Here is a 15,707-nt window from a genome sequence, read left to right on the forward strand (position 1 = left end):
TTAAAGGGTAAACTCGTGTGTCTATATAAATTTGACAAGAATTTTTGGATGGATGGGTCTAAAAAGTTGTAGAACAAATATTTCAAAGAATGTGGGCTTGTATACGGTACATATAACGAAGGTTGAGGGTGAAAAGAACAATTTACCCCATATTAAATCCTTGTTTGATTCCCATTATTTCTAAACTACATTTCTCTTTTTCTTTTCTTTTTTCTATCATGAATTGTTCAATAAAATAATATTAAATTTAAATTCAAAAATTTTCTTATTTTTTAACCATACAAACGCTAATATAATGTCATTGGCACTCACAAGTAGGTTACCGTACACAACTCCTAAAAAAAAAAAACAAAACAAAAACAAAAGAAAACAAAAACAGAGTAAGGATAAATATATAAAATGCCACTTATTCTGCCAATAAATTAAAGGCTACTTATTTGTAAACATGCACATATGAACTCAGTGGACATGGCAGTGAAAAGGAAATTCACCAAAAGAAAAATAAACTTTCGAATCCAAGGTACCAGACGATTCCCAACCTTACACGGAGTAGAATAAAACGTAATAACCTTGCAACTCCATCAGCGATTCAATTGGATATCGTGCTTTTGCTTCCGCTCTAATATTATTTATTATTTTATAATACCCTTGACTTGTGACAAAGCTCAGGAATTCAGTCCTGCATCACGTGTTACCGATCCCAATTTAACCGGTCAGACTTTTTTTTTTTTTTGTGTTTCTATTGATATATTATTCAATTTTGTTTTCGAATTCGGCGTTTGTTAAATTGAGATTTTTTTTTTCATTTTTTATAGTTACTTAACAAACTTGAATTGTGTTACATTCGGTGTATCATGCAATAATGAATCTCTGAATGCTTTTGCAGTTACGCGGGCTCTCTGACCTGTTATTCGGGCTTGTGAGTTTTCAGAGTATGGAGGGTTTTGTGAAGTAATTTAGAAAAATTCGTTCTTAATATCTTCTTGAGGAATCCATTTTGGCCCCTTTTTTCTTTGCTGCTTGTTTCTTGAATTGAAAATAAAAAAGTGGAATCTTTTTGAATATAAGCACTTAGATTCCGTTTAAATTTCCGTTTGCTAAAATGAGCATTCCGGCCTTGTTTTAGGATTATTATTGGTTTATATGCCTTTTGAAAGGTTGATGTTTCTTTGGGTTGATTAGTTACTCCATTGGAGTAACAATAGTGACAAGCAGTTGGATAATTGCAAAAGGGAGAAGTATATAAGGAATTGAAAGACATGTCATCAAGGTCGACCACAAACGAGACAAATTGTTCTAGGAGCAGCTCTGTTAGATCAAGGCGTGGTGCCCATGTTGTCTCTCAGACGCCGATTGATGCCAAGCTTCATGTAGATTATGAAGAGTCTAAGCAACAGTTTGATTACTCAACATCTGTCAATGCATCAACTTCCACTAGCAATGTTCCTTCTTCAACTGTGTCAGCTTATCTGCAGAAGATGCAAAGAGGGAGCCTTATCCAGCCATTTGGTTGCTTGATTGCGATCCATGAAAAAAATTTGAGCATTCTTGCATACAGTGAGAATGCACCTGAAATGTTAGACTTAGTACCGCATGCAGTTCCAAGCATGGAACAACAAGAAGCTTTGAGTTTTGGCGTTGATGTTCGAACACTTTTCCGACCTTCAAGTGCTGCTGCACTGCAAAAAGCAACCAATTTTGAGGAAATTAATTTGGTCAATCCAATTTTGGTCCATTGTAGAAACACTGGCAAGCCCTTCTATGCTATTTTACATCGAATTGATGTTGGATTAGTTATAGATCTGGAACCAGTGAATCCAGATGATGTGCCAGTGACAGCTGCTGGAGCATTAAAATCATACAAGCTTGCTGCCAAAGCTATTTCAAGAATACAATCTCTGCCAAGTGGAAATGTATCACTGTTGTGTGACGTGCTGGTTAGAGAAGTGAAGGATTTAACAGGCTATGACAGGGTGATGATTTATAAATTTCACGAGGATGAGCATGGGGAAGTTGTCGCTGAGTGCCACAGGCCTGGCTTGGAATCTTATCTTGGATTGCATTACCCTGCAACTGATATACCACAAGCGTCGAGATTTCTTTTCATGAAAAATAAGGTTAGGATGATATGTGACTGTTGGGCCCAGCCTGTTAAAGTAATTCAGGACAAGGGATTAGCTCAACCTCTGAGTCTTTCGGGATCCACTTTAAGATCTCCTCATGGATGTCATGCACAATATATGGCAAATATGGGTTCGATTGCATCTCTTGTGATGTCCGTGATGATCAATGAGGAGGTTGATGAGATGGATGACAATCAGATAAAGCGAAGAAAGTTGTGGGGCTTGATTGTCTGCCACCATACGAGCCCCAGGTTCGTTCCTTTTCCTTTGAGGTATGCATGTGAGTTCTTGGTTCAAGTTTTTGGGGTTCAAATCAATAAGGAAGTGGAGTTGGAAGCTCAACTGAAGGAGAAGCATATTTTGCAAACGCAAACTGTGCTTTGTGATATGCTGCTAAGAGATACCCCAGTGGGCATTGTTACTCGGTCACCTAATGTTATGGACCTTGTGAGGTGTGATGGTGCTGTACTCTTCTACCATAATAAATGCTGGTTGCTTGGGGTCACTCCTTCAGAGGCACAAATCAGAGATATTGCTGCCTGGCTTTTAGAGTACCATGGCAGCAGTACTGGATTAAGTACTGACAGCCTCATGGAAGCTGGCTACCCCGGTGCTTCCATTCTTGGCGATGCAGTATGTGGAATGGCTGCTGTTAGAATTAGTTCTAGAGATTTCCTCTTTTGGTTCCGTTCGCACACAGCTAAGGAAATAAAATGGGGAGGTGCAAAACATGATCCAGAGGACAAAGATGATGGGAAAAAAATGCACCCTAGATCATCATTCAAGACTTTCCTCGAGGTAGTTAAGAGACGGAGCCTACCATGGGAAGACGTGGAAATGGATGCAATTCATTCCTTGCAGCTTATATTAAGAGGATCATTGCTTGATGAAAATGATGCTCAAATGATTGTCAGTGTTCCAGCAGTTGATATCAGCATACAGAGGGTGGATGAACTGCGTATAGTGACTAATGAAATGGTTCGCTTAATTGAAACAGCATCAATACCTATATTGGCTGTTGATACCTCTGGCTATATCAATGGATGGAATACCAAAGTCTCTGAACTTACAGGGTTGAGTTTACAAACAGCTCTTGGTACGCCCTTTGTTGATCTGGTGATCGACGAAGCAGTTGATGTAGTGAAGAATGTGCTCTCACTGGCTTTGCAAGGTGACACACTATCTCTGGTCTTCTTGCTCAATAGCTTTTATTGGAATTTATTTTTCCTACTAAAAATTATAGATTGCTGGAGGAAACCACAACTTTATTTAGGTTGCTTAAACATGTTTATGTATTATCTCTATGTGAAAATACATGTTCTTAGAACCTCAATCATTGAGTGAACCGAGAAAGAGAGTGACTGAGAGTCAGTGATAGAACCATTGGGTCTGTGACACAATAATTTCATCATCTAATTTTTATGAGAAGATACGGAAGGGTTGGTTACTCCCTTTTTTTTGTTTGTGTGTGTGCTTGCGCGTGGTGGGCAGGGGCGTGGTTGAGAGAATGTGAAACTGCATATAGAAAGTTGGATTGTTATTGGTGGGCACATGAAGAGACTATAAAGGATGATATAATTTCAAGACTGGTGCATTGTAGTACCTCACCCTTAAACATGAAGTTCTAGAATCATTAGCTTTGTTCTGCTTCATGACTCTGTTGGTTGGTTTAGATGAATTTCATATAACAAGAGATTTTCCTGCTTAAGTGCATCCAAAAGTCATTTTTAGTTTTTCTGTTTTGAAAAATGGAAGATCTTGCACATTGCCTGTCCAATCTGATGAAACTGAGCTTCCAGGTCTGCTTTTTGACACTTTGGGACTTTCTGGAAAAACTTTTAGCTTTGGTGTTTGACTTAATTTCTCTTATTACCAAGAATTATCCCCTGTTCCATTCGTTACATGTAATTATATATCTTCTCCTTTCGTTCAAGATATGTTTGTGCTACCTTTTGTTTAATAAATATTCTTGCTAAGTCATAGCATATCTGATATGTTATTGCAGGCAAAGAAGAGAAAAATGTTGAAATCAAACTCAAAACTTTTGGGCCTCAGGAAGAGAGTGGTCCTGTCATCTTGGTTGCTAATGCGTGTTGTAGTAGAGATGTGAAGGAAAATATTGTAGGAGTTTGCTTTGTCGGCCAAGATGTTACTGGGCAAAGGATGATATTGGATAAATACAATCAAATCCATGGTGATTATGTAGGAATTGTTCGGAGTCCATGTCCACTAATTCCTCCCATTTTTGTGATGGATGAGCATGGACGTTGTGTGGAGTGGAACGATGCGATGCAAAAATTGTCGGGTCTAAAGAGGGAACAAGCCATAGACCAAATGCTTCTTGGTGAGGTCTTTACAGTTCATAATTTCGGCTGCCGGGTCAAAGATCAGGACACGTTAACAAAGCTCAGAATATTACTCAATGCTGTAATTGCAGGCCAGGATGGTAATAAGTTGGTATTTGGCTTCTTTAATCAGCAAGGAAAATATGTAGAAGCATTAATTTCTGCAAACAAAAGGACTGATACAGAGGGCAGGGTCACTGGGATTTTGTGCTTTTTGCATGTTGCTAGTCCTGAACTTCAATATGCCATGCAAGTGCAAAGGATATCTGAACAGGCTACTGCAAATGCCCAAACAAAGTTGGCTTATATCCGAGGTGAAATTGGAAACCCTTTAAATGGAATAAAGTGTTTGCAGAATTTTATGAAATCTTCAGACTTAAGTAAAGAACAAAGACAGCTGTTGAAGACTAGTGCATTATGTCGGGAACAGCTAGCCAAGATCATTGATGATGCTGATGTTGAGAGTATTGAGGGCAGGTATGATCTACTAGCTTAATAGATTTGGTGAATGCATTAGCAATTTTCCTAGAGGCTTGCCAATAAATTAATAAAATGTTACTGCTGAAATTAGGCTTCTAGGTTTTTCTGATGCATATGCTTGCATGTCCACGTCAAATATAACATCTCTTCTTCAGTACCTTCCTGTCCTTCTTGATTGTTAATTACCTAATACAAGAAACTTTATCCAATTATCCGTTCCTTGGCCTACAATTAGCTTGTCTCAGGTCAATGAATTTCTGGAACAAGAAAAACAATAAATTCATCAAAGACATGCTAACATATCATTAGGTAAAGGATGACAAACAGAGCCTTCGTAGATATGCAGTCCTATGGATAAATGTAGAGACCTGGTTGACCATAGAAAGAATTCATAAATTGCACTCTCTAAATAATACCATTACTGGTCCTGTTATTATCTAAAGCAATGATGCTTGGACTTGAGTGTTGGTGTCGGATACGGGGTACATATTTAGGAGTCAAATTCTTTTTATTTTAAAAATTAAAATACGGAGATACGGTTGAAAAGGATCCGAATTTTGGATACGAGTACGGAGATACGTTTTGCAAAATATTTTTTTATTAAAAAAAAATAAAATTGTCATTTTAAAAAAATTAAAGAAAAAATTCTATGTCAAAGTCTTATATAGTAATTAAAAACAAATATAGAAATAAATTTAAATTTAATACCAAAAAAAGATGTAGCACTAAATTTTTTTTAATTACAAAATAATCAGTTAATACAGATAAATATAAGAAATAATAAAATTAATACAAAAATAAACTCAAATTAAATGGTTTTGACCATACAACTTATCCCAATAAAATAATTGTGATTTCATTAATTATATGCATTGGATTTTACAAAAGCCCTTATAAAACATTCCAAAATCCAGTCCAAACCCACTTCAATCAATTAGGACAACCCTACGTCTTCTTCCTTCGTATTCTTCCCCTGAGTTTGTTATCTTTTTTCTTCCAAGCTAGAAGCAGAAATCTAGATGCAGTTCTATAGACAGTCGCAAGGCCAGATAACTATATCTCTATAGATGAAATTCGGTGCGAGTAGAAGCAAGACTCCACCTTTCACCGTCTTCTCCCTTTTGCTGCCTTGTTCGAGTGCAAAACCAACTACCAAGGATTCGATCCATATCTCGTGTCAGTATCCATATCATGTCGTGTCGATATGAATACTTTTCCACTTTTGGAGAGTCTGAGTATCATAAATCTAAAGTATTTTGGTAAAAATGACTCGGGCTTAATATTCTGCATTGAACAAGTATTTTCCCTTACATGTTGTCAGTATCTAATTCTTATTTATGAAATTAAGCCCTTGTTTGACAACCATTATATCTAAACTCTTTTTTCTATATACTCATTTTCAACCTCAAATTCATTCATATAATAAAATATTATGCACGTAAATTCAAATTTTTTTCCTACTTTTGAACAACGCATTCTTCGAAAAAATCACTATTTAAAACTCAATTTTACCTAAATAATGTCAAACATGGGCAAAACCTGAAATTAAGGCAACACCAATGCGTTAAGGTGTCCAAATTGAGCCCTTGTTTGGCATCCATTATTTGAAAACTCATTTTTGACCGCACATTTATATAATAAAATATTTGGCACGTAAATCCAAAATTTTATCCTACTTTTTAATTACACATTCTCCTAAAAATCATTATTCAAAATATTGTTTTTCCAAAATAATGGTTGTCAAAGAGGGGTAGAGTTGATTGAGATTCAAAACTTGCAAGGTAATATTATGTTGCAAAAACTTTTGAAATTTGTTGTATTAGAGGCAGATGTAGGTTTTGAAGCATTAATACTTAAAAGCTACTTATCTATGTGGGTGTGTGAAGTCGTAAGTTTCAAAAAATCTTCATAACAATGTATATCTAACCACCCCTTCACCCTCCAATGAAAAGAGGAAAATAGGAAAGAAGGAAATCAGATAACAAAGGAAAAATATTAAACAAAGTTGTTTCTATATAAATATGCATTAGGAAGAAATTGCAGCATCAAGAATATTTGAGATCTTATTAGGATGAATAATGGCAATATGACTTGAATTTAGTAAAAAGAGTATTTCCATTATATGGCTTCATCTTTTTGAAACTACCTCTCATTATTATTACTAAAAGAACTGAAAAGTTTAGTTGAGATGATAAATGGAGGACAATTTCCATATGCAGTGTGTGTTCTTTAGGTCAATATGCTTCTTCCCATTGTAATAGATTTTTTGGCAGTTTCTTATATTATAAGATTGTTTGGACAGCCATATTCTCACCTGATAAGAATTTTCATATTTTAATCATTTATTGTTATCCTTCATAAACAACACAAGATACCTTTTTGGAAAAGAATGTAGAACAATTTATGTAATGAATTTTTTTTCTTTTTTTTTTTTTTTTGCACACATAGAGGACATGGTAAGTGAGAACTCACTGAACATGAAAAGGTGCAAAAGCAAAATAACCAAAAAACTCTGAACTATGATGGTGACAAGCCATCAGGATTCTCTAAACTGTCATTGATTTCTATCATGTTCTAAGTTTCTAGGAATATTATTATGAATTCATGTTTTTCACTCTCAAGACGTCTCCTTTGTGGGATGATTTTGTTGAGGATTGTTGTTGCGTTTTCGTTATGGCCGAGCGATGCTGCTCCGTGAGTGAGAATTGAGGTAGGAGTTCTTTTTCTTAGTCATCCCACTGTAAAGATAAGATGATGAAGAAGGGTAGAACTCAGCAGCGACTTTTTCTGATTGATGACGATTTGCTTTTACACCCAATTCCACTTGACTAGCTTTTGTTTTTGTTCAGTGCTTGGTTATTGTTATTCCTTCATTATCATAATTATATTAGAATCCGGTGCAATATATCTAATAATGAATTAGTTTGTTTAGGTAATTGTTTTTGTAGTGTTGCTTTGCATTCATAAGGTAGACTTTGTTAAATATTACTGTAATTAATCTATCTCGACAAATTCCAGATGCTTTTGTACTGTTCTTCATCTTTGTGCAACTCGTTTTTTCAGCTATGCCGAAATGAAGTCTGATGAATTTAATCTTGGGGAAGCTTTAGAAGTGGTCAAGAATGAAGTTATGATCTTGAGCCAGGAGCGCCAGGTGCACGTTAGATATGATTTACCTGCTGAAGTATCATTCATGTACTTATACGGTGACATCTTGAGGCTTCAGCAAATCCTTTCAGACTTTTTGGCAAATGCTATCTTTTTTTCTCCTCCTGAAGGATCGTCAATTGAATTCAGGCTGATTCCAAGAAAGGAGTGTATCGGGACATTGACACATGTTCTTCATATTGAATTTTGGTAACTGATTTTCATACTAGTCTGCAATTTTTTTTTAATTATTATTATTATTATTTTTTGTTCATTAATTTCATGTGAAAGTTGCTGAGAGTTTGTTTCACTTGTTTACCCCAGTACTATTATTTCCCCTGGCAGAAGCATGGTGGCTCCTAGGCCCCTCATAGTCAGTAGGTTTCAGTTTTAATTCCCATTTGTACTAAGTGATTAATTGGATAAAATTATAATCACCTTGTCAGAGTCAAACATTAATTTTAACTATACATTCAGAACTACTACCCACAAATTTCGTGGGGCCCCAATTCTTCTTTTCATCATAGTCCCATTATAATTTTATTCAAATAAGCACTAAGAAAAAGATCTTGACTTGTGTATCCACTTAAAGCGCATGTTACTGGATCAAGACAAAAAAGGAGGAAAAAGAAAAAGATGCTAAGTCACATGATATTATTTTTGTTTTAGATCTACGTGTGTGCCTCTCTTTCTATATATCTATCAATAATACTACTTACAAGTCATGACCAATGTCTCTGGATTCAAGAATAATTTCCCTTTTTTGTCATTTTCCATGGACATGCTGTGCGTTATTGGATCTTGAATGTGTTATTACTTACCATGACAGGATAACTCATCCTGCCCCGGGGATCCCTGAAGAGTTGATACAAGAAATGTTTTATTATAACAATGGTGTTTCGAGAGAAGGTCTTGGCTTGTATATCAGCCAGAAACTAGTGAAGATCATGAATGGGACTGTAAAATATCTTAGAGAGGCTGAGAAATCTTCTTTCATTATTCTAATAGAATTTCCATTTGCGCGCAAACCACCCGCAGATGAAAGTGGTCTAAAATTAAAACAGACAAAACTAGCTTGAGATAGTGAGAGAACTGTTTGAAGCTCAAAGATTTTACAATGGCTGCTCAAGTGGCACAGAGTCCTTATGCGGACGTTGGGACTCCAGTGGCTTCTGCATTCAATACCAATCCTCGAGTCGTTTGGAGAAGTTCAATGGCGGGCCTATTGCTTAGAAATTGAACACTGTATTGAACTTTTTCTTGGCATGACATTAATGAACGATTATAACATTCGGAGATCTATGATTCTGGTCAATTTGTTCTGAATGGAGTTCTTTCAAAGTCCAAGACAAGTTGACGCTGAAAAATGTATTTTGCTTGCCATCCCTGGAAAAAGGTAAACTGAACAAGTCTCGTATTGGAATAGAGCAGAGACTGAATTTGTTGAGATATTCCATTAATGAAGCGGGCCAAGTTTATAGTCTATACTGGACTTGGAGCTGTAAATTCACCTCCCCATTTTGGCATTTTCAAGTTCTCATCCACTTTCTGCAGCAACCGTCTTGTATATATGTACTGCAAAGATAATCTTGTCCAATAAGTACCCTGGTGCTAAATTTATGGTAGTGTTTGCAAAAACATATTTTTAATCAATTTCCATTTGGTTTGGGCAATTGAAAAGTTCAGTCACAGGATCTTGTTCTTGCTAATCTATAATGGTCTTTTTCATTAATCGTTTGGGCACTTATTTATCAATGTTCTTTATTGGTATTATAAAGGTTGAACTCCAACCTTAAGGGTCTCCCACCACCCCCGCCCTGGAGCATCGTGAGGGAGGTAAATCGCAAGTTATACCAATCAATGTTCTTTATTGGTATTATAGCTCTCATAAAGAGGTGGTTCGTGTCACCATGTACCTAGAAATAAATACTCGGCTCAACGTGTTTGGTCCAGACACTGCATTGATTTCCAAGTTCTTTCACCTCCATCCCCAGATTTTCAATCTGAACTTCACATCACATGGTAACTAATGTTGGACGCTGGACTTCGACCAAATATTAAGGTGGGACATGTTAACTATGTGATTTGCGACCTCCTCGTGATTGTAGTTGAAAATAGTTGAAAATGGAATTGTGTAATAGTGGATCTCAAGATACGACTAGTCTTTGAAAAAGGAGATGATCTGCTAATCGGATTATGTACAAGATAGAACAATTTACTGAATTGTACACTGCAAAATTCTTCAATTTCATGAAGTTTCAATTTTCATTGTATATGCAAATAGATTCAAGATTCCTTTTAAAATTCTGGATGACGTTAGGTACCAAACTGATTTTAGTACATCTATTCATCCCCGAAATCGATGGACAATCAAAATGAACCATACATGTGCTGTAGGATATTTTACTAGCCTGCTTTATGGATTTTCAAGTAAAATTGGCATTAGAATTCTCGTATAACACCAATTGTCATTTATCTATCGATATACCTTTATTCGGAGTATTATGTGGGAGATGGTGTTATTCACCTCCATATTAGATCGAGGTTGGAGACTTCAATTGGTAGGCCTCGAAATTGTTCAAGACGTGCTCATAGCTGCAAAATGATGATGATAAAATCCAACATTGAATGTCAAATGCAAGACCAAGTGTGTGTGAAAAATTGAAAAAAAAAAAACTATGTGATTTGGAAAGATACGAAAATTTAGCCCCATATTTATAGATGTTTCAAAATTTCATAAAAAATAAAACTCGCTGTCTAACGATTAAAGTTACCCAATTGGATGGTCGAGTGCACAATATATTTCACATTTCAATTTTGTGAAGACCATGCCCGATCCATCTCATGCACTAAAATTAGTTTTTAGGAGTTACACCGAATCCAACTTTTGAAGAAGTACAAGTCGAACCTCGTTTTAGAAAATTGAACAATTCCAATATAAATCGATCCACTAGTCAAAAGTTTTATGGAGGAACAAAGCAGTCAAAGAAGCAATGTGATAACATGAACTAGAAACAAAATAAAAAATATCCAGAACCGTTTAGGTAAATTTTAAAAAATGTAATTTTAATGAAAGGAGATCCTAATGCCTCATTATTTTGGCTCATTGAAGTTAGTCAATTTATATGTATATTCTTAAATATGTAAATTTTAGTCGAGTTGGGTATTGAAACTTTGTAATTACTAGAACAAAGGCAATACGAGGGAACGCCTATTTTTAGCAATTAGAAAATATGGTTTTTTGTAAATCATGTCCAAGTTTGAGGCTGAAAAGAAAAAGAAAAAAAAAATATTTTATGAACTAAAACGTAAACAAAATTGAGTGGCTAAAATGCATAAGAATAAAATAAGTGGTGCATTGTGCAATTCCTGAGCCAAGCTCACAGTTAAAACCTATTGATTACCGGGCAACTTACAAAAATACCCTTAAAATTTGGAATGTTTTGAAAAATCATATGAAACATTTTTTGAAAGTAAAAAATACTATGTAAAATGAAAAAGTGACACAATGTCACTTTTTTTTATAAAAATTGTCACTTTTCTGACACAATTCAAAAAAATATGACATAAATTTAAAAAAGTGACAAACACTCCAAAAGTAACAAAATTGAAAAAAAAAGTGATACAAATTCAAAAAAATAAACTAACAAACACTAAAATAATATCATCCATTTGTGCAATACCAGTAATTATTTTCTTAACATAATTAGTGTGTCGAGGATTCAATATCAAAAAATGTATTTTGCTTGCCATCCCTGGAAAAAGGTAAACTGAACAAGTCTCGTATTGGAATAGAGCAGAGACTGAATTTGTTGAGATATTCCATTAATGAAGGGTTCCAAGTTTATAGTCTATACTGGACTTGGAGCTGTAAATTCACCTCCCCATTTTGGCATTTTCAAGTTCTCATCCACTTTCTGCAGCAACCGTCTTGTATATATGTACTGCAAAGATAATCTTGTCCAATAAGTACCCTGGTGCTAAATTTATGGTAGTGTTTGCAAAAACATATTTTTAATCAATTTCCATTTGGTTTGGGCAATTGAAAAGTTCAGTCACAGGATCTTGTTCTTGCTAATCTATAATGGTCTTTTTCATTAATCGTTTGGGCCCTTATTTATCAATGTTCTTTATTGGTATTATAAAGGTTGAACCCCAACCTTAAGGGTCTCCCATCGCCCCCGCCCTGGAGCATCGTGAGGGAGGTAAATCGCAAGTTATACCAATCAATGTTCTTTATTGGTATTATAGCTCTCATAAAGAGGTGGTTCGTGTCACCATGTACCTAGAAATAAATACTCGGCTCAACGTGTTTGGTCCAGACACTGGATTGATTTCCAAGTTCTTTCACCTCCATCCCCAGATTTTCAATCTGAACTTCACATCACATGGTAACTAATGTTGGACGCTGGACTTCGACCAAATATTAAGGTGGGACATGTTAACTATGTGATTTGCGGCCTCCTCGTGATTGTAGTTGAAAATAGTTGAAAATGGAATTGTGTAATAGTGGATCTCAAGATACGACTAGTCTTTGGAAAAGGGGACGATCTGCTAATCGGATTATGTACAAGATAGAACAATTTACTGAATTGTACATTGCAAAATTCTTCAATTTCATGAAGTTTCAATTTTCATTGTATATGCATATAGATTCAAGATTCCTTTTAAAATTCTGGATGACGTTAGGTACCAAACTGATTTTAGTACATCTATTCATCCCCGAAATCGATGGACAATCAAAATGAACCATACATGTGCTGTAGGATATTTTACTAGCCTGCTTTATGGATTTTCAAGTAAAATTGGCATTAAAATTCTCGTATAACACCAATTGTCATTTATCTATCGATATACCTTTATTCGGAGTATTATGTGGGAGATGGTGTTATTCACCTCCATATTAGATCGAGGTTGGAGACTTCAATTGGTAGGCCTCGAAATTGTTCAAGACGTGCTCATAGCTGCAAAATGATGATGATAAAATCCAACATTGAATGTCAAATGCAAGACCAAGTGTGTGTGAAAAATTGAAAAAAAAAAAACTATGTGATTTGGAAAGATACGAAAATTTAGCCCCATATTTATAGATGTTTCAAAATTTCATAAAAAATAAAACTCGCTGTCTAACGATTAAAGTTACCCAATTGGATGGTCGAGTGCACAATATATTTCACATTTCAATTTTGTGAAGACCATGCCCGATCCATCTCATGCACTAAAATTAGTTTTTAGGAGTTACACCGAATCCAACTTTTGAAGAAGTACAAGTCGAACCTCGTTTTAGAAAATTGAACAATTCCAATATAAATCGATCCACTAGTCAAAAGTTTTATGGAGGAACAAAGCAGTCAAAGAAGCAATGTGATAACATGAACTAGAAACAAAATAAAAAATATCCAGAACCGTTTAGGTAAATTTTAAAAAATGTAATTTTAATGAAAGGAGATCCTAATGCCTCATTATTTTGGCTCATTGAAGTTAGTCAATTTATATGTATATTCTTAAATATGTAAATTTTAGTCGAGTTGGGTATTGAAACTTTGTAATTACTAGAACAAAGGCAATACGAGGGAACGCCTATTTTTAGCAATTAGAAAATATGGTTTTTTGTAAATCATGTCCAAGTTTGAGGCTGAAAAGAAAAAGAAAAAAAAAATATTTTATGAACTAAAACGTAAACAAAATTGAGTGGCTAAAATGCATAAGAATAAAATAAGTGGTGCATTGTGCAATTCCTGAGCCAAGCTCACAGTTAAAACCTATTGATTACCGGGCAACTTACAAAAATACCCTTAAAATTTGGAATGTTTTGAAAAATCATATGAAACATTTTTTGAAAGTAAAAAATACTATGTAAAATGAAAAAGTGACACAATGTCACTTTTTTTTATAAAAATTGTCACTTTTCTGACACAATTCAAAAAAATATGACATAAATTTAAAAAAGTGACAAACACTCCAAAAGTAACAAAATTGAAAAAAAAAGTGATACAAATTCAAAAAAATAAACTAACAAACACTAAAATAATATCATCCATTTGTGCAATACCAGTAATTATTTTCTTAACATAATTAGTGTGTCGAGGATTCAATATCACTTTTTATAAAAATATCACTTTAAAAAAAAGTGACAATTTTTTAAATAAGTGACACAATGTCACTTTTTATTAAAAAAGTGATACAATGTGGCCTTATGTCACTTTCAAAAGTTAGCCCTTGTTTGAGCCTCATTTTTCAATCAAAAAATTTATTCTTCAACAGTGATTTAACTTTATTTCAACCATATATTATTCAACAAAATAATATTATACATAAATTCAAAACTTTTTCTTATTTTTTAACCACACATTTTCCATCATAACACTATTTGAAAATACTTTTTTGAAGAAAATGGGCTCAAACAACCCCTTTATTGTCACTTTTTTTAATAAAAAGTGGCATTGTTTAATATGACATACAATGTCACTTTTATTTAAAAAAAAAGAAGTGATATTTGCTATTAAAAATATGATAGAAATCAAGAAAGTGAATGAAAAAAAGTGACAAATAATAATAAAAAATGATAAAAAATTTAAAAAAAAAGTGACAGAAGTTTAAAAAAGGTGACAGATTAAAAAAAGTGAGGCAAATTAAAATATGTTCCACGGACCGAAACAAAAGAGACAAAACACTTTTTTGACAACATTAGAAAAAGTAACAATGCTTTCCACCCTCTTCCTCCTTCAACACGTACAAACTTTGTGTGTGGAGAGATAGTCCCAGGCTTAGACACTAACCGTCCCCCGTTGGATATCTACCTTTTGAATACCTCTCAACAACAACCCCATATTGTCCCCAACCATCGCCTTGTCCAAAATCTTTTGAAGCATCTTAATTGAAATTGAAATTGAGATTGTCTATCTTCCTTTAAATTCACGAGATCCTCATCTCTCTCTTTTCCTCTCTCACTCTCGTCTTCATGTCTTTCTTAGTTGCTTCATTTCACCATTTTAGATGTGTTCCTTAACTTCACGCACATTGCTAAGCTCCTGTGAGAAACTGAGTGGAGTTGGTGAGTGTGAGTAAAAATGTCGTGCTTTGTGCCGACGTCAGAGTTAACAGTAGAAAGCCTGACGAATCAGTTGAGGAATACAATGAGCTACAGCGAAGATAATGGCATCAATGTTAACTTCGGAGAACTCAATCTGGGTCCGCCAATTTCGACCTTGTTAACTCGCACGGGTGGATTCACTGCCACCAGTAGCAGTTCAAGTTCCTCCGGATCCGTCTCAGGTTGGACTGTCGCTGATCCCAGTTCGAATATTCCAAGAAAATTCGATTCCAACTACAACAGTCACTCCGGCGAGCTATCAGGTTCTTCGGTGGAGAGTTCCTCGAAACCTACCCGTAACTTCAAATCGGCTCATGGTCGCTCCTATTCGATAGCTACACACCTGGCTTTAATAAATTAACCTAAATGGTGGGTTAGGTTTGGGCTTGTTGACTAAGTTGTGGTTTTTGGACGTAATTATTACTGCCCTTTAAGATGTTTAGTTAATTAAAGGGTATTAATCAAAAAAATAAAAAAATGAGGGTATAGGGCCTAATTTCCTCTTGATTACCACACCAG

The 15,707-nt window shown here is 34.9% G+C and overlaps 1 protein-coding gene across 2 annotated transcripts; it reads left to right on the forward strand.

The window, feature by feature from the left end:
• Positions 1–448: 448 nt before the first annotated feature.
• On the forward strand, positions 449–9,827 carry LOC111370906 (phytochrome C). Of its 2 annotated transcripts, XM_022992805.1 has the most exons (6): positions 456–561; positions 670–712; positions 887–3,294; positions 4,129–4,945; positions 8,012–8,305; positions 8,925–9,827. In XM_022992805.1, exons 3-6 carry the CDS (start codon positions 1,260–1,262, stop codon positions 9,172–9,174), a joined length of 3,396 nt encoding a protein of 1,131 aa, XP_022848573.1. In that variant the 5' UTR covers positions 456–561; positions 670–712; positions 887–1,259; the 3' UTR covers positions 9,175–9,827. The 2 variants fall into 2 exon arrangements, with proteins under 2 accessions (XP_022848572.1, XP_022848573.1); XM_022992804.1 differs by having other exon boundaries at positions 449–712.
• Positions 9,828–15,707: the final 5,880 nt, after the last annotated feature.

The sequence above is a fragment of the Olea europaea genome, chromosome 21 (assembly GCF_002742605.1).
Source record: "Olea europaea var. sylvestris chromosome 21, O_europaea_v1, whole genome shotgun sequence".
In the NCBI taxonomy this organism is placed as follows: Eukaryota; Viridiplantae; Streptophyta; class Magnoliopsida; order Lamiales; family Oleaceae; genus Olea; species Olea europaea.

Coding starts and splice junctions, on each gene's coding strand:
- LOC111370906 (XM_022992804.1), top strand. CDS start 1,260: ATGTCATCAAGGTCGACCACAAACGAGACAAATTGTTCTAGGAGCAGC. Junction 3,295..4,128: donor GCTCTCACTGGCTTTGCAAG/GTGACACACTAT, acceptor ATGTTATTGCAG/GCAAAGAAGAGAAAAATGTT. Junction 4,946..8,011: donor GTTGAGAGTATTGAGGGCAG/GTATGATCTACT, acceptor TCGTTTTTTCAG/CTATGCCGAAATGAAGTCTG.